A 26,183-nucleotide genomic window follows, 5' to 3' on the forward strand; every position below is an offset into this window, starting at 1 on the left:
TTTTTTATTTGCTAAAGCTGACATGCCGAACCTGTTCTGCATACACCACTAACAATGGTTGATAAGGAAGAGAGAAAAGTAGTGTTAGGCGTCTGACAAACCACAGTGCTATTGCGTAAATTTTACCTCAGACACACAAATGAACTATTGGCTCTTTTTAATCTGAGCCCCACCCAGTGTATTGACTCACTTGTTCACATCAGTCACATGATTCGTGTACAATGGACTAATCAGAAGGTTATTGTAGAAGGCTCATGGTATTTACTCACAGGATATATACACAAAAAATGCCAAAATTAGATTTCTATAGGAGGAGAGTGCTTGGGGTTCAATACCTGACACCACGACTGATGGAGCGGTCTCCTCTACCTGGGACGGGCAATCTCTGGTCTCTGTGACGAAAAATGTAAACACTGCAAATTTTCCACCGGAAATTTCTCTTTAGAGAATCTGCTGCGTCTCTTAGGGATGTTCCCTTAGGTGCAGTGATATAATTATGGTTGTTTTGTTATGAATATTAAAATCATTTTACCTGTTATACTAGTAAAGAGACATTCAACCATGACCCTATACTAAAGGGAGGAAAAAAAAATAAAAAATTAATCTGGTGCAGTTTAAGGGTCCATGCACACAAACGTATGGGGGACTATATACGGCTACATATACACCCCCATAGTTGTCTATGGCGCCCGGGCTTGGTACGATGAGCACTGTAAGCAATTGCATACACTTCAATGGAAACGCTACTGAGAGGCGCAGACCACTGTGCTAGTCTTGTGCTTTAGAGTCAGAAAACTGCCTAAAAATGGTCTAAAACCTTTAAGAGGACCTGTCACCTAAAGTAAGCAGCTCCTAGTGCTTGAACAAACGCCGCAGTGTTAGAAGGATATCGTTATCGGAAACCTCCGGTAACGCTATCTAACACTGCGGCAGGGTACAGTGTAATCATCGGACCGCTTGCAAAATGGTCTGACGCTTTTCATGAGGGGGCGGTCCGAGGCGCTGCCTCTTCCCTGGACCGCTTTCTCGTTCCCTAGGGTGGCAGTGACTGCCACGTGTCATGCGGCAGTCACTGCCCCAACCCAGCCCCCTCGCTTTGCAAGCGCTCCGATGATTACATTGTACCCCGCCACAGTGTTTCCGGTAACGCTATCCTTCTAACACTGCGGAGTCTGTTCAAGCACTAGTAGGTGCCTACTTTAGTAAGCAGCTCCTAGTGTCGAAATTCTGGGGTGACAGGTCCTCTTTAAGTAAATGTGGCAGAGGGCATTCTGGTGCAGACAGATTGATAAATCTCCCCCAATGTCTCCTTTCATCAATACTTCTGTATAGTGGGGCAGATTTATCAAGCTGTCTAAAAGTCAGAATATTGTTAGATGCCCATGCCAACCAATCACAGCTCAGCTTGCGTTTTACCAGTGCTCATGAATATTTTAAAGGGGCGCTGTGATTGGTTGCCATGGGCAACGAAGAATATTCTGACTTTTAGCTTGATAAACCTGCCCCAGTATTTTCACTTTAGTAATTATACCGTAATGCATTTTCATTTAATTGTAAACACAAAAATAAAAAATTCCCAAAATTAGAACATATTCATGGCATCAGATGGCCACTTCTGGGCGGTAGGAAAACAAGCGACGTCCAGTAGTGTTATCTTACATATTATTGTAAATCTAGTGCCAATATATGTAGAAGTGTAAGTCTGGTTTATCTGAAGTGTCAATAATAAAGGTTGTAAAGAAATGAAGTGGAATACCACATGGAATGGTGTCTGAAGTACCTGGAAATCCTCGGCCCTGAGTGCTCGGTTGCCCAGTAGTTATGTTATTATCTTTTCCACTGGAGTGATCGCTACATGTTTGTGCAAGGAGCTTCAGGTGCTCCTAGGCGTGTCACTGCTGGCTGGGGTTTATCTTGGGATACATGGTTGACATTTGCATTTTGTTATTTACCAATAGATTTACAGCTTTTTCTCCTTTTTATTATAGTTGTGCTGCCAGTGGTAACAGTAATCCGGCAGTATTTATTCCTCACTGAGCTTTATGTGGATAAATTGTTTGTAAAAGTATACAATGTGAAAGGTGAAGTCACCTCGTCAGGTCCTATGAGGTTATGGCATCTTTATATCAGTGAACGTCTGACCCTATAATATACCTTTAACAAGAAACTCTAAAGCAGTTTATGGCGCTGGTATTGCTCAGAGATGAGTCATAGTACACATTGGGATGGAAGAAGTCCATGGCAGTGTAGTCATATGTCCTATGAATTTTATGATCTGATCAACTATGGGGGAATAAAAAAAAGCTGAATCCATATAAGAAAACTGAGGTTGACCCATGGATTTGCATATTGATGCGCTGCAGGTTGGCACTAGTCAGAGTGTTGTCCATTAGTTTCTGCACACATTTATCATTCACGTGGGGAAAAAAAAATAATGTGCGGCATGTAAAGTACAGTGAAAGCATTGTATGATGCATGTGTGTTACATTTATGTTACATGCAGGGATGTTATGGATACAGAAGGACTCTTGGGGGTTATCAGTGTCCCTCCGTGCTGTAGCTTCTGGTAACAAATCCCCTAGAGCCCTTTAGGCTCATTAGCATAATTTCAAAAGTTGATCCCCGAATTCAGGTGTGACTAGCTTGTTGCATCATTCCCAAGAAGACTCATGGTTGTACTAGCTCAAAGCTGCTTCTACTCAATACTGAGCATGCGATATTTCAGTTTTTCTTGTGTAATAAGTTAGCAAAAATATCTATCAGTTTTTTTTTCTGTCAAGAGGAGATGGAGTACATTAATGAGCAAAGGAAATGAACTTTTTTGATCTTTCCAATTGGCTGCATTGAAAAAAGTGACACGTTTAAAGGAGTTTGAATACTTTCTGTACCCACTATATGTGATCTTATTTTTTTTCCCTGAAGTGTGTGTAGGCTGTAGAAAACATGTCCTATTTCTGTTGATGTTTATGGCTTAGGCCTTTCCATAAATCTGTGGGAAAGTGAAAAATTTGAATGCTATATGGGTGCCATTCATTTACTCTTGCGTTTTTTTTTGTTTTTCTTTTTTCGACTTCTGGCTCAACAATGCGTGACACACTGGTGACATACAAACCCCAAAACCGGACTATGGATTCAGTGTTTGTGTGTACATGACTTGTCCTGGTAGCTTGTAGTAATATTTGCAGTGATTCTCTGAAGATGCATGCAATCTCTGTATGTTGTTTGGCCCAACCAAAAAGAATTGATTTGGAAAATAAGTAAAAGTAACTGGCTGACAGCCAAGACAATGAAGAACTTCCTAGTGTTGGGAGGCACAGAACAAGTGAATGTAGATTGCCTGATATATAACTTGTTTTTTAATAAATATTAACCACATTTTAGACCTCCAATGCCATGTGATTCAATTAAAACAAAAAACAAAAATTGTCATGTGAGAATCATGCCGAATGACTCATCTTAGATCTATATCAAATGGAAATTGACGGTGGATGTGTAGAAGTAGCCTTGTGACTCCCACATGATTCTGCGGGTCGGCTGTGGAAGTTGTGTCTGATCCGCCTGTGGGGATATCTACTTTTTCCTGCATTTGGAAAGAAAGGAAGTATGAAGTTGCCCTGCCGCACGCTAGCCTAGTATGTTTCTCTGTATACCAGGATGGAATCGGTCACCTTGGGAGACATGTAATTGAGTTAGTTCTGTTTTTCTGGGACATATGCCAAGGTTTCCTGTTACGAATAACAATGGTCTCCGAGGTATTATCTAATAGTAGCCAGGGGAGGTATGACTTGAGCTGAGCAGTACCTTTTTATATATCGAAGAAAAAATCCAGGAAATGAACCTATCGTGGAATAGACCATCTGTCCGAGGAGACTAAAATCAGTGCCTTATAATCAGTTACTATTATCACTAGTGTTTGTAGACTGGGCTGTAAACGACATTATATCTTTATTACTGCAATGTACTATAAGATTGCCTCTACACTAAACTGACTTTTTGGAATTGGATCTTTAATAAAGACCACTCCTGGCCCATATATGGGCACAGGAGTTGGGAACCTCCTAATAAGTAAGAATGGAGAATGGGTCTGTAATAGTAGCCAATACTACTAATCCCCGGCGTTGACTTACCTGGCTCTGGTTCCCATACGGAAAGACTTTGCTTTTTTTCAAAAATTGTGAAAGGGGTTAGAATAGATTAACAAATGCAAAAAATATTTGTCTCCCCTCTCTTCCTGATTCCAGCGCTGGGCTCTACTTCCTGTTTCCTCTGGACGCACAGGAAATGACTGCAATAGTGACCTGCCTCGGCCACTAAAGGAAAACCTAACAAGTGTACGAAAATAGAAATAACTGAATCTTTATTAACTTTAACATAACACATGATCACAGAATAAGTCATACACATGATACAAAATTAAGACACAAAAGCGGACTGAAAATGACTGATGGAATGGTAACAGGAATACAGACCGCCACCCTTTCTCTGATGCCCAACAATTCAATTCATATAAGGAGCTGTATACAATAAACCCGTATGTAAAATGCCAGTTATAACATCCACATGCAAGATCAACTTCTCTAGTGATTCACAATAAGCAGAAGAACAAAGTCTAAATAACTACAAAATATATATTTAATAAGCATATACTAATATTATAACTAATTATACAATGTTACATAGTGTAGGTATACCTCAACCATATACTTGTAGTAGACCAAAAAAAAAAGCGGACAAGGAGGAAGCGCTAATACTGTGAAATCATTAAGGTGAAAACGTGCTCACAGTTTTGGTTGTGCTATAGGCGCACATTAGTCAAAGCTTCAATCTGGTGTTAGCTGGTGCCGCCTTCAGATATAGCCTGTATGCAGGAGCCACACTGGGCAGGGTGCTTAAGGGGAGTATCTGGTAATTGTCTAATCATATGGCACACTCGGGTACAAGAAATGGAAATTGGAATAATTCAGAACTTTTATTAAAAAAGGTCTTAACGTAATAACAGCAGAAATTGACCTAATAAACCACTACCGGTGTGTTGCCAAGCGGCTGAACACCTTCCAGCTCATGTTTCTGTCATGGTCCAGTGTGGTGGTCTCATCCAGAAAATCAACTTTGGAATGAGATGTTAACATGGTTGTATAAAGTCAAGGAGGCGGAGACTTTAACATTGAAGTCAAGCTCTCTCTTTACTGTAACTGATGTTCCTGCATCTAGAGACATCACTAACCTGATCTCCTGAAGTCTGATGCATGATGTCCATCACATATGAGGAGGTGTTCAGAGCTCCCCACTTTGACTTTTATACAACCAATTTACATTTCACTTGAAGTTGACTTTCTGGATGATGCCATCTCACTGAGATCCATGAAAGAAACAAAAACTCTGCATGACAATATACTGGTAGTGGTTTACAAGGCCAGTTGCTGATGACAGGTTCCCTTTGAGACCCTTTTTTTAATAAAAGTTCTGAATTATTCCTATGTCCATTTCTTGTACCTGAGTGCACCATTCGATTAGACATTTATCCGATCAGCCATATACAAACTCCCTCTATTTAGTGTGTATGGCGCCATTCTTTAGCCTTGTGTTGTTGGAACATTTAGAGAAATAAATTCATGCAAATGTCTGACATTGTTATCTCAAACGCCAGGTTGGGTGTAGCTTCCTTGATGGGCTATTTGCTGCAATGGCAACCTTGTCTGATTGGGCTCTGCTCGGAGACTTGTTCCTGGAAATCTGGCACATTCCTAGCACTCGGCTATTGATGCGGATGGTGCGTTGCTCAGATGGTTCAGTAACTGTTATCTCCTCGCAGTGTCAGGGTGTAATCGCTTCTAGGTGTAATTTTCTCATGTGCATCTAAGGAGATCACTAAGACTGCATGTCAGAAGGGAATATGATGCAATAAAGTCCTTGTGCTGCTATCCCTAAGATGATCATTGTGACCTAAATTTAACATCAAATATATGCAAAACCTGCAGGCTGAACGGTCTGTCCTATTGACTCCCATCTTCTGATGTAATTAGTATGTTGCCCATTGGGGATTGTTTTTCCTTTTGAGAGGCCCAATACAAAATCCCTTCCAGATTCCCCAATTTAATGTATGTTTAATAATACTTGTCTCTTTATACACCTACACAACTACCTAGCCCAGGGGTGCCCTTACCCTATACATCCCCTAAAAGTGACCTGAATATGTGCATCTGTCATATCGTACAAACAACACTGCCTGGCATATTAATGGAAATAAGTCATCTATTACTGTTCTTTCCAAAAGAGTATTTTTGTCTAATGTTATGGCAGCTGCCATCTTATCAAGTTCTTCTAACAGCATGTAATGAAGCGCTTTACGGCAGCCTCATGGCTATAGGCAGCGGCAGTCTAGATCTCCATAATTTGGGTCTATGGAGAATTATTGTGTATTGATCTGTGCATATTGGAGGTGTAAATAATCAGTTTATTATCAATTATCAGGGCAATGATGGTGTTCTCTATACAGATGCTCGGTAATCTTCACGGTGATCCTTTTTCATGTAAATGCTGTATAGAAATTCTATACAGAATTAGCTAGTAAAAATTGTATAATAGATTATGTTAGGAGATTTATCGTATCCCTGCATATGATGGTGGCCAAAACCCCGCTCCCGCTTCCATCAGGTGGTGTGGCTGCTGGGCAAAACTGTGTCAGGTCTGACCTGATATAGTTCTGCGTAAAAACCTGCAAAGTACACAAGGGCAGGAATGCCGCTGCCAGACCGACATGGCATGGAGTTGGTGTGGTCACATAATCGCTAATTTCTTGCCAGATATCCAGCGTAGAAGCCGTGATAAATTCCCCCATAGTGTTTCTTACTATATACAGATATTGACATGGAAGTCTGTACATATAAAAAAAAAAAGTTAAAGGGACGGAAAAGGAGTTATTTTTTTTTAAGTCTACATGTAAGTTTGTGTAACTTTGTAAATCATATACTTTTACTTATCTCTTATGGCTTTTTTGATTACATAACTGTGAAAAATGAAGGTAAAGTGCAGAGAGAAGTGCTTTATGGGAGATAAGAATACAGTTACATACTTAAAGGGCCTATTCCTTCCGTCCCAATCTCCCGCATCCTTAGTTTTGACACTACCCAGGTCCCTTGCTGCCTAATCTCTGGCTGAAGTGGGTCATCATCATATGTGAATGGGGGGGTCTCCTTCTACGAAAGTTGGTGGAAAGACCAGTTGGAAATGTTGGATTTTTAACCTTTTCGTTGGGTAGATAAACTGGCAGCATCTTTCCCCATGTGCCACAACAAGGTATAGATCTTCCTTGCCATAAGTACAAAAATAAATGACCAAAGTACAGAAGCCATCCAGAAATGTGAGCGTGATCATTGCTGATGGTTGTATCAGAATTTCCAGGAGAAGGTTAATTTATCATCTATTCCAGGCTTGTGAACTAGTAACATTGTGACAAGGTGTTTACACATCTTCCATTATAATAGAAGGGATGATTTATTATTTACCTCGTGCTGTAGAATTGCAGGAAACGTGGCAGAATGTAAATACATGACTCCTGCCGCAAGTAGCTGATGACATTGCCACTCCGTGTACCCCTAAGGCATTGATAGATACCACTCCTACAGAAATATGTCTGCAGCTTCTTTTCAGTGTGATTTCTTTGCATCGTCTTACTATACAAATACATGTAGATAATAATACATTTTTTTTTATAGCCAACACCTACCTCTTCATGGTGCAAGCCCAAGGTATCATGCTAAGGGACAACGTTCGAACCATTGGGAATATACTAAGACAATATACCAATAAAAACAGCACGCTCAATGGAACAGGTAAGACATTCATCTAATCTTTCACTTTTATTGCTAGACTCTTTCATTTTAGATGTTGCCCATTGGGGTAATTTCCATAGCCATTCGGCATGTGTAGATACTCTTGGCTACACACCTCCTTGTATTGACAGATCAACCATGGCCGACAGGAATACTGCTTTGTAAGATCTATCCAGGAACCTGATGGAATGCTTCCAGTATGAATTAGCACTTACATACCTATTATATACATATTGATTGGATTTTTATAGTTTGTCTCTTGGCTTGTGTGTCACCAGGGACCTCATTTGCACTAAAGAAAGGTTACAGCTGCATTGCAAATATGCCTTTCTGCTTTCTCTAAGCATTTGCATTAAATTACAATTTCCTTGCACCCTCACAGAATCCTTTGTGTAGTCCCAGGGGTTGGGTTTGGTTTGGATGCATTTCAAAAAACAACACATGACTTGTCTGCTGCTCACTCCTCAGCTCCCGCTTGCTGTACAGCTCCTCCCTCTCCCACTGTGACCTCTGTGAAGGAGCATGAGGTAGGAGCTGTACAGGAGCACAGACATGGGGGACTGAGAGCTGAGCAGTCTGCAACACAGAAAAGTCACATGTTTTTTGAAATGCATCCAAACCAAAGCCCAGCCCCTGGGACTACACTGAGGATTCTGTGATGATGCAGGGCAAGTTATAACACAATTATAGTGTAATGCAAATGCTTGGAGAAAGCAGAAAGACATATTTGCAATGCAGCTGTAATGGGCGTTTGCAACCTGTTTTTAGTGAAAATAAGGTTCTTTTAAGAACCCTGTCATGATAAGCAGTCAGATTCCAGAACACTTTGGCAGAACTTTGGCAGAACTTTTGTATTTTCTTTTTCTATTTTTGTTGTTGTGTGCTTTCTTTCCCTGTACTTTAGGATCCCATGTCCTACATCAATGGCATTCCCTATAGATTTCCCAGAATTTTACCCTCCATAAAGGGTGTGGCTTCAATAGTTTTGTATTCTGTGAAACGCATGGCCAGGAAGGGCTTCCAGGGGTGTTATGAACAGGGGTTCTTAAAAGGAATCTGTCTGTAGTTTTATCCAGATAAAGGAGGTGTTTAGTAGCAGTCCTGAGATCTGTGTGACTAAACCTTTGTGTGTATTGTTTGTAGAAGCAGAACTGAGAGACCTTTATATTCCAGTGTTGCTGGTGGCCCTTGTAAACTCTGGGAGTGTCCTCACACTGCTGTGCTTTAAGATCTCTGCTTTGAGCTGCTCCACAACCTCTCTCCTAAGTTTTTGCTGCAGTATTCAACCAGAAGCCTGCCATGGATTTTACTCGAAACAGAAAAGGCGGACTGTGGAGCATCTCAATGTAGAGATCTCACAATACAGCTGCATGAGATCCAGTGCAACAAGTTACAATCTTGGAATATAAAAACATTTTTTAAAGTCTTGCTGCTGCTAACAATTAAAGCAACCATGCAAAACCTGCGTCCCTTGGGCCGATAAAGGTTGTTCACCCCAGGATTGAACAAATCTTTAGTGCTGCAACCTAACCCTGTCTGCATCTTTGTACGGACAAAACTGCTGTCAAACCGGCTTCAAAATAGACCTCTGTCACTCCAGTACAAGAGGTGCGGATTGGAGCTGACCGGACCTGAACTTCCCGTTCAAGGTTTGAGCGTGCCCTGCATGACCCGGACATACTGCGGATTGACTGACGAACAGACTATCGGGCATATTGACACCCCTAACAACTAGCCTAGACCATTAACAGCCCTGGCTAGTAGCTAGGGGTGTTAATTTTCTCAGAATGGCTGTTCAGCAGTCTCTTCGATATGTCCTGGTAGTGCAAGGCACACCCAAACCCGATGGGAAGTTCATGTTTGCTCATCTCTAGTGGGGATTATTCTTTCACCGGACACGATGGTCATCATCCAGGAATGTAATGTGAGGAGTAATACTTTGGAGTTTATACTGCAGTATCTTCCTCTGCATTTTACTTCCAGATGAGTAATACAATCAATCAGTGACGCAAGACATGGGTGGGATTGATTTAAGGAAATATGTTCTGGCCAAGTGTCACCTCACAATGATGCATTTGGCCTGTCAGGACTCGCACACTTCCGTCTCTGTGTAACAGGAGGTGTAGGATGTACTACAAACTTTGTAGTTAAAGCATTTGTGTTTGGTGACCGCTTCTCTTTAAAGGGTGTTGCGCCACCTGGCACCACCTCCATACCACACGCTGCCAGGTATACAGCTTTTACCACACTTCGCCCATATAGATCCATAAGTGCATATGCTGACAGTAGTGAGCCCCCTGCATGGACATGGTTATAAAGATTTTTCCAGTGGTTTGTCATATCTGGGAGTCACAGGACTTGTCGGCGCAGACTGAACTTTGAGACGGAAATCTCTGTCTTGGCATCATGTGTGTGCGATATTCAATAAACTTGTCAGTTGTTGCCTCACGATAATTGACGTTTTGATAATAATTAAGTTAATATTGATAACTTAGAGCTTAGAACATGCCATCACTACTGTGGACTTTGCTGTGTTTTACAGTGTTAATACCAAACTTTTTTTTTTTTTGTAATGGAAAAAGTTATGGTAAAAAAGGTTGGGACCTTATCATCCCTGTGACCTCTTCTTTCCATCTATAAACTTAATAGTGTTTTATTACTTGTGAGCTATTAATATTTTCCAGTAGCTCCTGGATTTGACTTTTATTCTGCCATTTGTCATCGTCATGTTCACAGTCCAGTGTAGCCCTTTGTTGTAAAGAGAGAATCCTCTCGATAACGGAAATCAACCATTAATATCAATGAGGGCAGCATGGGGGCTCAGTGGTTTGCACTACAAAAAGATCACAACTTAAAATTCACTTTTGATCATCAGCCTTTTGGCATCCCGGTTCTAGACATATATCTTGAGGGAAATTCCACACAAGCAAAGGTTTTCACCAAGTTTAATCGTAAACCCACATTGGGCAACACATCCCTCAGAGCTGAAAGTTGTCACCCATGTCACAAAATTAGGAAACCTTCCTATAGGTGAATACATTAGGGCCAAAACAGCTTCTTCCTCTGGGGCGTCATATGATGCAGAATGTCACATTATTACTAAGCATCTACATCAAAGGGGATGTGGCCCCAAATTATACCATAGAACTTGAAGTATTGCAAACACTAAAGATCGAGCACATTTGGGCTTATTTAATTAGGTCCTGCGGCCGCATTTCCGTGGGCTTTCCAACGTTTTCGGGGATCCGTCAAATGTGATTGGATTGTGTCGCAATTGCACTTGCTTTCACGCGACACAAACGGGGGGGCGGGCCGACGGATGATTCGACGGATTTGGACAATATGTGGTATTTAACATTTACAATTTTGTCGCAAGCCAAGCACTTGCATGCATTGGGAAGAAGAAGGTGAACTCCGGCGGACCTGATCGGGGAAGCGACACATGCAGGATCTCTGGCGCACCCTGGTAGTGAATTGCAGCAGCTGTTCATTCTCGTCGGGGAACGCACGGGGACAGGTAAGTAAATCTGCCACATTGTCTTAAAAATAAAGAGGTGCCTATTATGGCCAGGAACAAGAAACCCACTCAGTATAGTCTGTAATACCAGGAAATTACTGAAATCATAAAGAAATATTTACATATTCTTTATCAGGACAAAACACTTAGTCAGCTTTTAAGAGAAGGTGTACAATGTGTGTCCACCAAAGCACCCACCCTGGGAAACCTACAGAAAGGGCACCAACCCTATGTAGTTGGGTTATAAGGTGTGTGCTGTGGGGGCCGTTACATGCACAAAACATGCTCCTTTGAATCCTGAATCCCATAAAAATAAATATCAGAATTGTGAAACCTCCAATGTGGTTTACCTGCTGACATGTATGCAGTGCAGACTACGATATGGAAATTAGCGGTGCTGATCCTAATAATATTCCTAGCACTCGTAATGTATCTGGAGCTTCCAAACATTTTAGTGGTTCTCCTGGAGGCTCTGCACACCCCATGACAGTCACTGCCATAGAACAGATCCCACAAACGTGGTGGCGATGGTACCAAGAAGCTCCATATGCCTGAAGCTTGATGTTTTTGTATTGATAAACACAGGGTCTTTTTGCTATAGCTAGCGATTTTGAATTGTTTAGACTTCCACATATAACTCTGTTCTTTTATGCCTACTGTAACATTTACTACTAAACACTTACTTCATATTATGAAATGGGACTCCATCCTTGAATGCATACCATGCATGATTTGCTGACACGTCACGGTACAATAACACATTTTTTCCCCTTGTATATCATGTCATCATAACAGTCATGCAATTTCTTATTATCTTCCTGTTCGATCGTGTGACTCACACGCACACGCCCCCTGTGCCCGGTCATGTGACTGGTGTAGCCACGCCCTCTATCTAATTGAAGTTTCAGGTGGCGTCTTTTCAATTTTACATTTGTATTGTATGGTATAATTAAGGACTAGGATTTGTTTCGGTCCGAATCCTTTTTTTTTTTTTTCCCTCTTCTTAGTGATCTCACTTTTTTTTTTTATTTTAATGAATTGTGGATTAAATAAAATTTGTTACTACTTTTCTCTTCTGCCAGTGCGGATTTTTATTTTAAGTATTTTTCCTTAACTGAGTTGTATGTGTCCTCTGGTTCCTCCTTTTAAAGCAGCTGCTGCTGATGTCCAGGATGTCTGCATATATACCGGTACTCAATGGTCCCACCATTGTCCCCCGCAGGCTATTATGGTGACTACTGGTGGTAAATGTCACTCAGTAGGAGGCAGCAGGTGGAATGACGTAATATTTCCATCCTATGTTTCCTGCACGATCCCAGGTATACTGGTCAAGCCGAGGCAAAAAGGATTCCTGTATATCTCTATGGATACATTCAGTATATACGTTGAACGGATCATATAAGCGCAATGTGACTATAGCTTCTATTCATCTGACAATGTACAATGCAAGTGTAGCATTTTCTGCTGTTTTGCAATGATTTTCTGTTTGGGTTTTCCTATGGACACGAATAGTGTACGATTCTTATATGCTCATGTGTTAGTGTGACGTTACACATGGCCTTTGGGTGGAGGGTGCTGCTGCTATGGACTGTTTTCTTCTATTAATTTTAAATTTGTTTCCCCCCCACACAGATTATCCAGATGGTACAAACTCTACAGATTTCACTGCACAGTCAACCATGTATCTCCCAGAAAACTTCACAATCTCTCCACATCTTCCATGTCCTGAGAAGCTGCCTTTTATGCGTATGTATTGTCTTGACCTCTGGTTTGGATGCACATTGTAACTGCAAATTCATGTGGCCTTTATGTCTCAAGGGCTCAAGCTGTCTTTTAAAACTGGGCACCCATAGTATATAAAAGCAAGAATCTTCTCATGGGCACCGCAATAGGTTCAAGTCACTAATGTGAAATAAATAACAATTAAAAAAACTGCAACAAAAAAGAAACCCCATAATCACTTTTGACATTTTACGCCTGAGAAGAACTTATGGCTCTATCTTTTGTTTTTTTTATACTCGGCTTCAGTCACTTTGTTAATAATAAAAATAATATGGCTTCCATCTCTGATTTGAGGGCTCTTATGTGTCCGCACGAATCAACAAAACAATGGGGTTACAGAGCTACCAAGGTGTTAGCTAAACACAACATCATCTGCAGTTTTATATCTATATTTATATGCCCCATTAATGTTCTGGTAGGGAGGCTATTCTTAGAGAGGTACAGCCTACTGTCAGGGAAATCCGGAACACTAAACTTCACGCGCCTGCATAGTGATTCAATGAAGCCGGAGCGGTACAGCCCAGCTTCATTGTGCAAGGTGAAGCCGGGGTATAGTCCACCAGATGCATTGGCACAGGGAGCTCTGGAATGAGGCAAGTATAAAGGTTTTCTATATTAATAGCGGGCACAGAAGGAATAGCGAAAGGGCGATTTGGGGCACTAAACCACCAGTCCATAAGTAATCGCTGAGACTGTTGTCCTTTTAATAATAATAAAAAAAAATTAATACCCATTAAAAAAGTCCAACATGGTCATGTGTTTACTGTAAACCAATAGATATTCCAGCTCAAAAGGCAATAAAGAATTCCTGCAGCAAAGGTTTTTTCTTCCAAACGTTGTAAACTTTTCTGCTGACCTTGTACTTTTGCATATACTTACAATCACACTAGCCAACTATTATATTGTGTTCAGGGACCCTTTCAGGAAATACTTTTCTCCTAAAGATATATTGTTAGTTGTTCCCCCGACGTTCCTCATATAAGCTTGTGTATTTTTTGTTTGCTTAGAATACTTCTGACTTCCTGAACATAACTGGTGAAAGGGGCTGCCCCACCATTCACCATCCAAGTCATTGTTTATCCCATGAAGGGTTAGCAGTGTTTATTATTAACCTTTTTACTTGTCGCTCACATAATAATGTTTAATGCTGGTGGACACAAAATTAATCACCCTTTCCTCTGTGTGGACTCTCTGCATATTGATCCCGTCACTGCACATCAGCCAATGACAACTTCTTTTTGCCCTTCTTGTCAGGGAAGGAGCAGTATATACAGTAGAAGCATACATTTATATTGGCCTAACTTTAAGTGACCCTTATTTTTAAGAGCACCAACCCAAGGTGTAAAATTTTAATACAAGCTAAAACAAGCTAATATTCATTGTGATTGTTCTTTTTTGTAGGTGGCCCTATAGATATCAATATGAGTGAGATTACATTAGAAGAAATCCACCAGCAATTTTCTGACATGGATATAGGACCAGGCGGTCACTGGAAACCTACAGACTGCACTCCTCGCTGGAAGGTGAGATTACCTGTAAAAGTGGCGACTAATATCATACAAAAGATAAGCGCACTACAATGCATCAAGAAAGTAAATGTTGTCAATATGCCCACCCACACAAGTGCTTGCATTAAGCAAACACTTCATTTTATGGCCAAGGCCTGCAAAGTGTAATGGAAAGAAAGGTTTACGTGTCACATTGTACAGAGGATGAATGTTTGTATAGTATCGTAATAGGTGATATACTTCAGTATTCTGGAAATATGTGGAAGTGACTAAGTAAGTTATGGACAAGGGCAAAGTACAGGTCGTTTGTTACTGTGCTATTCTATATGAACCACGTGTATAGAACCTATAGTAACCCATCACAATGCTCAGTAAATCCTATGGGCACAATCCGTGCACTTTGTGTTGGAGTCTCTTTATAGTGTTAGAGCTGAATGGAGAGAGAACAATGGTGACTTTATCATTTGTCTACATGTTTACCTTTTACATAGGGAAGTTGAGAAAACTCAGATCAGATCGCGTTTGTCCAAATACAATTATTCAGACGAAAGCCATTTTGTTCCACATGTATACTGGGCTTTCCCTATTAAAAGGAGCTTGTCACCAGCTTTTACACCTCTAAACCCAGGGCATGAAATGTGCTGTTCACCTGTAAAAACCACCTGTAAACCACAGTCTAAAAGAACTGGGGGAGGGGGGCCTTTAGGGTCCCAAATCGCCATGACAGTTGTCCTTTTAATAAAATGTTTTTTATGTAAACCCACTAGAAATGTCTAATATGGACATGCATTTACTATATACCAATATACACTCACCGGCCACTTTATTAGGTACACCATGCTAGTAACGGGTTGGACCCCCTTTTGCCTTCAGAACTGCCTCAATTCTTCGTGGAATAGATTCAACAAAGTGCTGGAAGCATTCCTCAGAGATTTTGGTCCATATTGACATGATGGCATCACACAGTTGCCGCAGATTTGTCGGCTGCACATCCATGATGCGAATCTCCCGTTCCACCACATCCCAAAGATGCTCTATTGGATTGAGATCTGGTGACTGTGGAGGCCATTTGAGTACAGTGAACTCATTGTCATGTTCAAGAAACCAGTCTGAGATGATTCCAGCTTTATGACATGGCGCATTATCCTGCTGAAAGTAGCCATCAGATGTTGGGTACATTGTGGTCATAAAGGGATGGACATGGTCAGCAACAATACTCAGGTAGGCTGTGGCGTTGCAACGATGCTCAATTGGTACCAAGGGGCCCAAAGAGTGCCAAGAAAATATTCCCCACACCATGACACCGGTGTGGTCTTCTGCTGCTGTAACCCATCTGCCTCAAAGTTCGACGTACTGTGCGTTCAGAGATGCTCTTCTGCCTACCTTGGTTGTAACGGGTGGCAATTTGAGTCACTGTTGCCTTTCTATCAGCTCGAACCAGTCTGCCCATTCTACTCTGACCTCTGGCATCAACAAGGCATTTCCGCCCACAGAACTGCCGCTCACTGGATGTTTTTTCTTTTTCGGACCATTCTCTGTAAACCCTAGAGATGGTTGTGCGTGAAAATCCCAGTAGATCAGCAGTTTCTGAAATACTCAGACCAGCCCTTCTGGCACCAACAACCATGCCACGTTCAAAGGCACTCAAATCAGCTTTCTTCCCCATACTGATGCTCGGTTTGAACTGCAGGAGATTGTCTTGACCATGTGTACATGCCTAAATGCACTGAGTTGCCGCCATGTGATTGGCTGATTAGAAATTAAGTGTTAATGAGCAGTTGGACAGGTGTACCTAATAAAGTGGCCGGTGAGTGTATATTCCAGCTCACAAGGCAATAAAGAAGATTTCCTGCAGCAAAGTAGTTTTCTTTGTAAACTTTTCTGCTGACCTGGTGCTTTTATTTATATATATATATTATATATATATATATTATATATATTATATATATATATAATATGTCACTTTAGCCAACTATTATATTGTGTTCAGGGACCCTTTCAGAAAATAGTTTTTTCCTAAAGATCTATTGTTAGTTGTTTCTCTGACGTTTCTCATATAAGTTTGTGTTTTTTGTTTGCTTATAATATTTCTGGCTTCCTGGACAAAATTGGTGAAAGGGGCTGCCCCACCATTCAGCTCTAAAGTCGGGGTACGAAATGTCCTGTTCATCTGTACAAATTCCTATGCAAATGAGCAGAGAAGAGTCGCTTTTTCAGGCTGTATGAGAACGTAGGTTCAGATACCCGTATCTTGGTCTCCATTGTACAGCAGAACAATGTTTTTGGTAGTACATAACATATACAAATCTCCTCTTTACATTGCATCAGGCTTGTGGAGCTACAGAACTGGAGCTATAGGAAGTTAAAAATCATATTATCCATGTGTCCCATAATGCCTTTATCGCCTGATCCCAAACAGAACTACAATCCCATTGATTGTAAAGATGAGATTCTTATCTTTAATATCGTACAAAAAGCTATAAGTCAGAAAAAGTACATTTTGTAACTTCAGACACAATTTTTGTTTTGTACCAGTGCTGGTTGGATTTTGTAAATTTTGTAAGGCCTGCTGACATTCAAAGTCCAAGTTTAGAACAAACCTCCATAACTTCCCTTGTACATAAGCTGGGCATTGCCTCTGTCCTGTAAGCAGAGGCAGGCTATAGTGTATATGTGATGTCCACACTTCAGATCCTCGGACAAGTCTTTTGTTAGTATCTGGATTTAGCGCTATTGTTTCGGCTGTGCATTTTGTGAGAGAAAAAATTGCCTTTACACAATTTCCCGATTATCTGTCATATTCCTCTCTAATAATCCAGGCAAGGTTTTAGTCTAAGTATTTGATCCGTCTTTGCTTTAATCTGATTTTTGATGTCACAGTCATGGGCATAAAATGGATTATTTAAAACGCAGATCTGTTTTTTCGTGGCTTTTCCAGCTAATGTTTAGTGAATATTAACATCTGGTTTTAGCTGTAGTTAATAGGGTCATTTTCTGTGTAGCCTGCACGGTGTGGTTGTCTGTTTAGTGATATTGACTCAAGAGACCCAAATTAATGGAAGTCTTCATAATAGAATCTAATTTCTAGAAAATAAATTATCAAAATCAAGGATGATAAACCACGGACACTTACTCATAGATACAGGCATTGGGACTTTGGTAATCTTCTAATATTTGTTATCCATGGCCGCCTTCCTTCTAAATTTGAACCAGAAGGGCTCTGGGGGTCTTGCCTAAGCACCTCGATGCTCTGGCTTCATTGGCTTTTACACTGTACAGTAGCACATCTTGTCCACCTCCCACTCCCTCTGCCTGAGACAATCAAAAACGTGGTCTTTAAAATTTTAGGATAACTTTTTTTTTTTTTTTTTTTTAATATTGCATTTTGTTTAGAGGTATAGTCTGAATTTTCAGTAGAGAAAGGGGAATCCTACATGCAGAGTTTTTGGATGTATTTTTAAGTGCATGCCAGAAATGAGTGCATCTGAAATGCATGGTTTTTTTTTTAACATGTTACCATGTGTTTGGCTGCTTTTGAAAGAGTTTTTCTCCATTGTTGGAAGTGCATGCAGCTGTGTCCCAATGTTAACAAAGCTGCATACGCTTCCAGCAATATTGAAAATGCCTTTAAAGCAGCCAAACGCAATAACAATGCCTGCTTTTCAGGGATATGTTTAAATACTCCACATGTGAATGCATGTGAATCTCAAGCTGAAATATTTAAAGGAAGCCTACCATCAAAATCATGCATGGATAATTGAAGTACACTTGGTTATAGGTTGGGGCACCGTGACTGTGGTAATCTTCTTATATTTGTTATCCATGGCCGCCTCCTTTCTAAAATCAACTTTTACAATTATTCTAATGAGCTCGAGGGGCTCTGGTGGGTGTTTCCACAGCCCCTGAGTGCTGCAGCTTCACAGGCTTTTTCGATGCGCTGTTGGTGTGTGCAGGGAGAGGGGAGACCTGCTCTGCTTATTGTAACAACAAGTGAAAAGACATCCTGTCATGGCGATCTGGTGGGAAACGCCCACAAGAGACCATCAGGCTCATTCGCATAATTGTAAAAGTTTATTCCAGAAGGAAGGAGGCCAGGGATAACAAATATAATAAAATTACCACAGTCACAGTGCCTGGATGTATGAGTAAGCGTCCCTGGTTTTTCATGTTTCATTTTAATGGTAGATTTTCTTTAAGCTTTTTCTCACAAAATTGAGTATTGAACCTCATTTGCGTTTTGATATTGTTGTGTGTTGTCTTTTGTGCAAAAGCCACAGATCCTAACACACAGTGTAACCTTCTCTATCATGTATATAATCCTACATACGGGTACAAGGCAGAGTTACTATACATGTGGAGCCTTTGCTCCCCTGGTGATAAAGCTTAGATCTACTTAGTAGCTTCTGTTTATAGTGGAAGTCAAAACACTGTGTCTGTGCTCGGTACTGTCGCAGTACCTGACTGATCCCATTGATTAATAATTGAGTCCATGGTGTAGTATTCCTACACGGACAGCATGGAGGCAAGACTGCCATTGTAGAGATAAAAATGGTTGGAGTGTAGTATATTCTGGATATATTCTGGAGGAGAGTTGTTTCTCAAATTTATTCCATTGGACTGTTAGGGTCTCAATTTACTGCGTATTGGGGCGATTTGCATGTAATTCATTACAAATATAAACCTTCCGGTCCCCCTGTTTGCCAAAACGTCATTCATTCTCTTTTTATCAAAAAGTGTCACAGGCAGGGGAAAAATGTAAATTAAAAAAGACTAAGAAAAAGGGTTTGATGATCTTAATACATAGTCTTTATAGTACGGAGCAGGACCTCATCTGAGAATATTCATTCTAGGATGGGGTTTTTGAAGCCATATATACATTGGCTAATGGGGAACGGGTGTCCAGCTAGAGTTTGGCCAACCCTCATGTATGTATGTAGTCACTTTGTTGTGGCATAAGGAAGTCTACAACCTAAAACTGGGTCATATGTCCCATCTTATGTTATGTCACTCCATGCTCTTGTCACCTGCAGTTCATCTTCTTTTACCACTTATTACATATTTTCATAATTGCCTTATGGGAAAGCACAAGGCAGAGTGATGAGTCCTCATTCTTCAAAGACACATTCATGGAATAGTTTGACAAGCTCATGCTGAACGGATTATCTGTGTTGCCGAAATACTGGGCATGTGGCTTTGTATACAGTTGCTATTAGAACAGTAATTCTCTGCCTTCTCGCTATGGGAGAACCTTTAAAACCTTTCATATAATTTCCAACCTCAGACAGTAATCTTAGGAATAACCTGAGATTTGACCACTTTTTCGCCAACCACAGAACAAGGAAGAGATCAGGTAATTTTTCTTGTTCTGAATAGCATAACATAGCTTGTGGCGCTCTCTAGACCTAGTTATCACTCACTGTCCCCGGAGGAGCTCACGTTTACAGTTCCCTATCAGTAGGTCTTTGTAGTTTGGGAGAGGATCCACACAGACATGGGAGAAGCTGACAAACTTCGTGCAGGACCCCAGTGTTGTATGGCAGTAATCCAAACAGCAGATTCTTTTACCAGGTTAAAAGCTAAACTATAAAACTTTATTATATCATGATCTAAGAAGAGGGAAGGTAATAAATGTTGTAACATGTTTTATTAGGATTTCTTTGGGATCTGTTTTTTTTAAATGTAGCCCCTCCCTCTTTATAAAAATAACTAATGCCCTCTCTGCTGCTCCAGTTCAGCGTGTTGCGACAATCACCGCCTGCCTCTGTGGATCACTGGTCTCAAAGGCACTCACATGCTACAGCCTGTAACTGCTGCTGCAGCAGCTGTGTGGATGTCGAGACAGCGTCACTTTTGAGCCTTGCAGACATAGGCAGGAGGTGAAGAGTGGTGCCAGAGACGGTATAGGGTTGTTTTTTTTTTTTTTTGGTTTTTAATGCTTCCCCCCCCCCGGGACCTCATCTCGGTTAATGCCCATTTTATGAAAATGTCTACTTATTTCCGTTTTTATTTTGCCCCAGATTAAAGCTAAACAGGCTTTTGTGTGTTGATTTGAAAGTCCAAACTAATCTAAGTGTTACGCTCTGTATTAAACTTGGAGTTATTCAGTTTTTTTCATATAATTACAGGTGGCAATTCTTATTCCATTCCGAAATCGCCATGAACACCTACCTATCTTCTTCAGGCACCTCATCCCTATGCTACAGAGGCAGCGCTTAGAGTTCTCCTTCTATGTCATCGAGCAGGTAAGATTCATGATGTACTGGTCCAAATTCTGTGACAATTGGATTTTAAAAATGTTGGGTTGTCATAAGAACCAGGATTAACAATAAAGCTTCATTGTAGACTCCTCTGATAAATAATATAGGTGTTTATTGTAGTCTAAGGCTAAAGTACAGTAAATTGCCAACATCCAGAGGGCCGTTTGTAACTAGGGGTTGTCTGTAAGTTGGGTGTTTTTAAGTAGGGGACCCCTTGTATATTCACAGATTGGTGAATATGAAGAAGCAAGTTATAAGTTTCTCCCCATGTATAAGATATGGAAAAGTACAAGAAAAGTGAAGGCGGCAGTCCAAAGTGAATCAAGTGAATCAAGTGAATTTCAAAGTTAAGCTTGGAAATTGCTAAAGGATTTAGGCTGAACAAACGTATCCACTATTATCCTTACGTGTCTGCGGTATCTTTACTTTCTAGGCTCTGATCCATGTGCTTTGCTGATTATCTTTTCAAAGGTGTGTACTCGTATTTATCTTGTGGCTCCCACAGACATGTGACGTCAGAAGAAGCCACTGATTGGATAAGGCGGTTCCTATGAACCCCCCCAGAACCTGTGGTTGGTCAATCATGGCCATGGGCAGTAGCAAGGGGCATCAATTGTTCCGGATTGCCGGCAGAGCAGCCAAACATCTTGGTCACGCGGTTGAACCCGAGCTGTCATCTCTATTGAGAAGCGGTTCTGGTCCGGTTGAAGCACATGGTTGTGCGCATGGGGCCTTTCACTGTACCCATTTGATCTTGGTGTATTTTGCCATAATAGGAATGTATGCATTAGTATTGTGGGGATGGTTTTTGTTTTTTTGACCATTATCTGGAGGAGGTGTGTAACACAGGGTTAATATGGGGACTATTTGTCATTGTAGTAACATATAAAAGGGAGAGACTGATAAGAAAGTGCCTTTCATTAGGAGGCAATGGCGGCCTCTCATCAGCATGACACTGTCCTGAATTGGCCTTATACTGTCTAAAATAAAAAAAAAATAGCTTTTTTCCTTATTTCACCTTTTACACTACACTACATTTACGATCTGAATATTAGATGATTTTATGAATATTTAATGTTACTGCAACATTTTTAATGTAAAATGTAAGCACATTAAAACTGATTTGCAGGGCGCTGTCTCCATTGTAATGTTACGTGCTATTTATTTTAATCAGATTTTGTGTCTTGGCCATTTTAGCTTTGTCCCTTTAGGCTAAAACTGTGATCAATAACTACAGTTGAACTCCAGTTCCTGCAGGAAGTCTGACATAGTCTGGGCCACACCTCCTGCCTGTTCATTGGTTAAAACTTGTGTTTGTATCTCCACCTCCTTAGAATGTTTGCCAAGTATAAACACAAGTCTGTCACAGCCGCTCTAGGAACTCCTAGCATGGAAATGCTGGATTGTAGATGGTTTATAAGGGTTTGATTATTAATAAAACCCTGGGCATAGGTTTTCAGCAAGTGTGAACTGACTGGAAAAGTCTGAATCGGGGGCCAGAGATTTCCTACACCATCGGGTCAGGGCAAAGCTTTGTGTTGATTTGATTGGGTGTAAACTAAGGGGAGTCGTAAATGGTGAGGTGTCTGCTTGAAATCTTTGGTTGATGTAGGATAGTTTTCTATGTAGAAAAAAACCCCGTAAGGTCCAACATCCAGCAAAGTGCAGGATTAAGTCAACAAATTTCTAGTTACTTTTGTAAGGATCACACTAATCGTAAAGCAAGAAATATATTATTAAAACCACATATATGCTTTAACTTGGCCAAATTTCCGAATTGCCACTTTTTCGCCATTTTGCGTACAGTTGACAAAATGGAAATGCGAGAGGCAGTATAGATGCTTTATATAGTGTGCTCTGCAGGGAAGTGAAAATGAGCATTTTGTCGAAATCCTCATGAGTGTTTTGTGCTGTTATCCATTAATCTGTGAGCTGCCTACCACCAAGGTTCAAGGACATCTACCACCAGGATGAAGGATTGTAAACCAAGCATACTGACATACTGGTGTGTGCCCTTTGTGGCACAATCGGCTCTTTTTTTCTTAAAAACAAGGGCATAAGAAAAGAAAATAAGGCTTTCAATGTTATGCAAATAAGCCCGGAAGGCTGCAGGCTTAACACCTATAAAGCATGGAGCCCCATAGGCTCATTTGCATCATCTTAAAAGCTTTTTTTTCGTAAACCGAGGCCATAAGAAGCTAAAAAAGAGCAGATCCTGCCAGAGGGGGCACACACTGGTAGGTCAGTGAGCTTGGTTTACAATCCTTTATCCTGATGTTAGATTTCCTTTAAAGAATAAATCGCATCTGTAGAGTACAGATTATTATTAGATTATTAGTCTCCCTTTGTGGCATTGTTTTGTCTCCACGGTCACGTTTGTTACTTGTCACCAGCCTCTCTCTATATCCATTGTCATTTTTGCTTTTGTTTCATACTTTCCGAGAAGGAAGTTGAGGGATGAGAGCTGGGAACCTTAGTGTAAAGGTGACATAGTTACGGGCAGGCTCTTTGTGTTCTCCTTAGACTGGTTTATGCTGTGAGACAGGTTCTCTGTGTTTGGCTTCTAGTCTGAAGTTTCAGCCCTCCAGGTTTGGTGACTTTGTGAAGTTGTGACTCTGCTTTTTGTTTGTAATATATGCTGAAAGCTGTAGTTGTGCCCAGATATGTGACTTCATTGTGACAACACGTCATGTGTCATTGACTCATTATGGAAAACCTAGATGTGATTATCAGCAATACTTGTGAAAGTTCCATGTAACCTTCATTAACGCCCTAATGATTATGGTAAAGTCTATTTGAGCCTTAAAGGAGGAGTTCCCAGTTTATATTGGAGATCTGTGGAAAGGGGATAGCTTTTAAATGTGGGACATCCTCCATAATTATATTTAAAATTTTAGCCTACATATGCAAATTATAGCTACGGGTGAAAAAGGTGGGGGCTACAGGGGCTGAGATATTACACATATGTGGCGCTGGAAGTAGCCCTGATTTTCTGTTCTTGGGAAAACCCCCTTTAAAAGGAACCTGTCATTTTTACCCGATAACGAATTCCAGTAAAGGTGATGTGAATAAACTTTTTATAAGAATTGACTCTAGTCCGAATTCCAGGCATTTTTTTAAATCCACATGGGTAAGCTATTGGAACCTGTCATCAGACAAAAACGACCTTCCCAATGCCAGGTTCCCTTCAATAATAATCCTCCCTTCCTCAATGCAATAATCATCACAATAATCATCTCTTAAAGTCCCATCCACAATGAACAATGGGGTAACCTCCAGTATTTATAGTTCTTTTGGAAGTTCTTATCTCTTGGCGGCTTACAAAAATTTTTATTTATACAGCACAAAGCAAAATGGTACACAAATCTTATAGCTCCCAGGCATACACCTTCCTACACAGCTAAGGCCAGTCTCATAAAAACCTCCTGCTCTGTGGCTTACTGGCTCTTGCTGTGTTTTATGAGTGTAGGCGTAATTCTGTGTATAGTAGATATTAACCTGTTCAGATTCAAGTATAGCCTGATAGGTCACGGAACAAATAGCTAAAGTCCTTGTTTGCAGTGCCATCTACTGGTAAATATACCAACTATAAATATGGGTAAGGAATATGTAAGTAAGTTTTACAGGTCTGAAAAAATAACAATGTCCTCATACATCAATGTGTGACTATAAAGAAGCCCTAACACCTAGTGTTACACGGCACAGTTTCTATATTACTACATCATGTCGGTATTGTGCATGAACTAATTGGATAGGTGAGAGGCCAAAGACGTAGGACATGGCAATTCTTCTCCAAACAGAGACGGCCTTTTGCATTTACCAATTCAGGCACACGGACCCCTTAAGACCATGCATGCTCCACTGGGGATTCTGGGTAAGGAATTAGCAAAGAATAGGAGTAGGAAATGGAAAACTAGGCCCCCAGTGCTAGCTCATATTATTCCATATCACTAGACTTCTTGAAAGGCAGCCACTTATGTGGAGGGAGCTGTTCTTTATTTAAGAAAGCACTGGAAGCTTAGTTTTTGCCTTTTCCCACTCTGGGAAAACTCATTTGCTTGTTCCTTACTTCAGTGGATCATGCATGACTTGTACCAACTATTACCGTTATCTCCTATCGGATAACAAGCTGATTGGTGAGAGTCCCTCTTGTGAACCCGCACCCCGAACAGGGGAACAGGAGTACCGCTCTCACTAAGGGGGGAAGTGGCAAGATAGGCCTGTGAGCCGGAAAATGCCAAGCACGGCTTCACCCATCGTACACTGTTTATAGAGGTGTCAGAGATAGCTGAGCGTTGTGCTCTGCAATTTCCAGGGTCCCTCTCTGTGTGGCGGCAGGGTCCCTCTCTGTGTGGCGGCAGGGTCCCTCTCTGTGTGGCGGCAGGGTCCCTCTCTGTGTGGCGGCAGGGTCCCTCTCTGTGTGGCGGCAGGGTCCCTCTCTGTGTGGCGGCAGGGTCCCTCTCTGTACTTGCTCCTGCTTTGTGATATAATTGGTGATGTTGCTCTTTCTTTAGTGGTCTGTTTATTATCAGCATGGTAGTATTTTAGTACTGGTCATCAAGTGGCAGTATTAAATGTACCTTATGGAGTGGGATTGTCGGTAATTTTAGGCTCAATAGCCGTCCATGTTGGCACTTTGCAATGATTACATAGGCTTTGGAGTTGGACACTCGTTCTCTAAAAGGTTCGCCACCGCTGGGATAGATAGGGGATAACTTAAAATAGTTGATACTGATCATGGCTTCTAGAATGGTCTTTGATTGCCTTCATATGTGATCGTACTTGTAGGACTAATTTTTAGTGAATTGTTAAGGCGGACATGCCAACAAGGACAAGCCTTATTTTATATGACCACTAGGTTTACAGGATATCAATAATTTGGCTTTCATGTGCAGTGCCACATTGGTCCTGGCAGGATCTGCATTAGAGGGGGGTGGTTGGTTAGGTGTAAGATGTTGGAGAGGAGGAGAATATAACCAAGTGCTACATAGTGCAGGGGGATAGCTACATGACAGGAGAACGTTACTGAGGTGCATTGCATTGATAGACTGTACAAATGTAACATCCTCTTCTTAACTAACAAATACCTCAAGGTAACTATGGGGCTGAAGTGGTCCTCTTCGCATTTGAGTTAGACAAAATGGGGGTTATTTATCATTGGTTATGTCGGTCTTTTTGGGGATAAAAAGTCACATATAGGATTTTTGGGAAGTTGCACAGGCCTGTTTCTGGCACTTCATTAATCTGCTGTTAATCTAGAACTACTGCTAGTGCTAGTGGACTTTTG

The 26,183-nt window shown here is 41.0% G+C and overlaps 1 protein-coding gene across 4 annotated transcripts in view; it reads left to right on the top strand.

Annotated features, from left to right (window-relative positions):
- Positions 1 to 26,183, top strand: part of B4GALT6 (beta-1,4-galactosyltransferase 6) — a 59,746-nt gene that overhangs the window by 24,166 nt on the left and 9,397 nt on the right. For all 4 annotated transcript variants that reach the window (XM_072152022.1, XM_072152021.1, XM_072152020.1 and 1 more), the window contains exons 2-5: positions 7,716 to 7,832; positions 12,982 to 13,095; positions 14,533 to 14,654; positions 20,765 to 20,881. In XM_072152022.1, the coding sequence (XP_072008123.1) occupies positions 7,733 to 7,832; positions 12,982 to 13,095; positions 14,533 to 14,654; positions 20,765 to 20,881 (453 nt within the window). In that variant the 5' untranslated portion in view covers positions 7,716 to 7,732. The remainder of the gene's footprint in view (positions 1 to 7,715; positions 7,833 to 12,981; positions 13,096 to 14,532; positions 14,655 to 20,764; positions 20,882 to 26,183) is intronic.

Source organism: Engystomops pustulosus, chromosome 5 (assembly GCF_040894005.1).
Source record: "Engystomops pustulosus chromosome 5, aEngPut4.maternal, whole genome shotgun sequence".
Taxonomy (NCBI): Eukaryota; Metazoa; Chordata; class Amphibia; order Anura; family Leptodactylidae; genus Engystomops; species Engystomops pustulosus.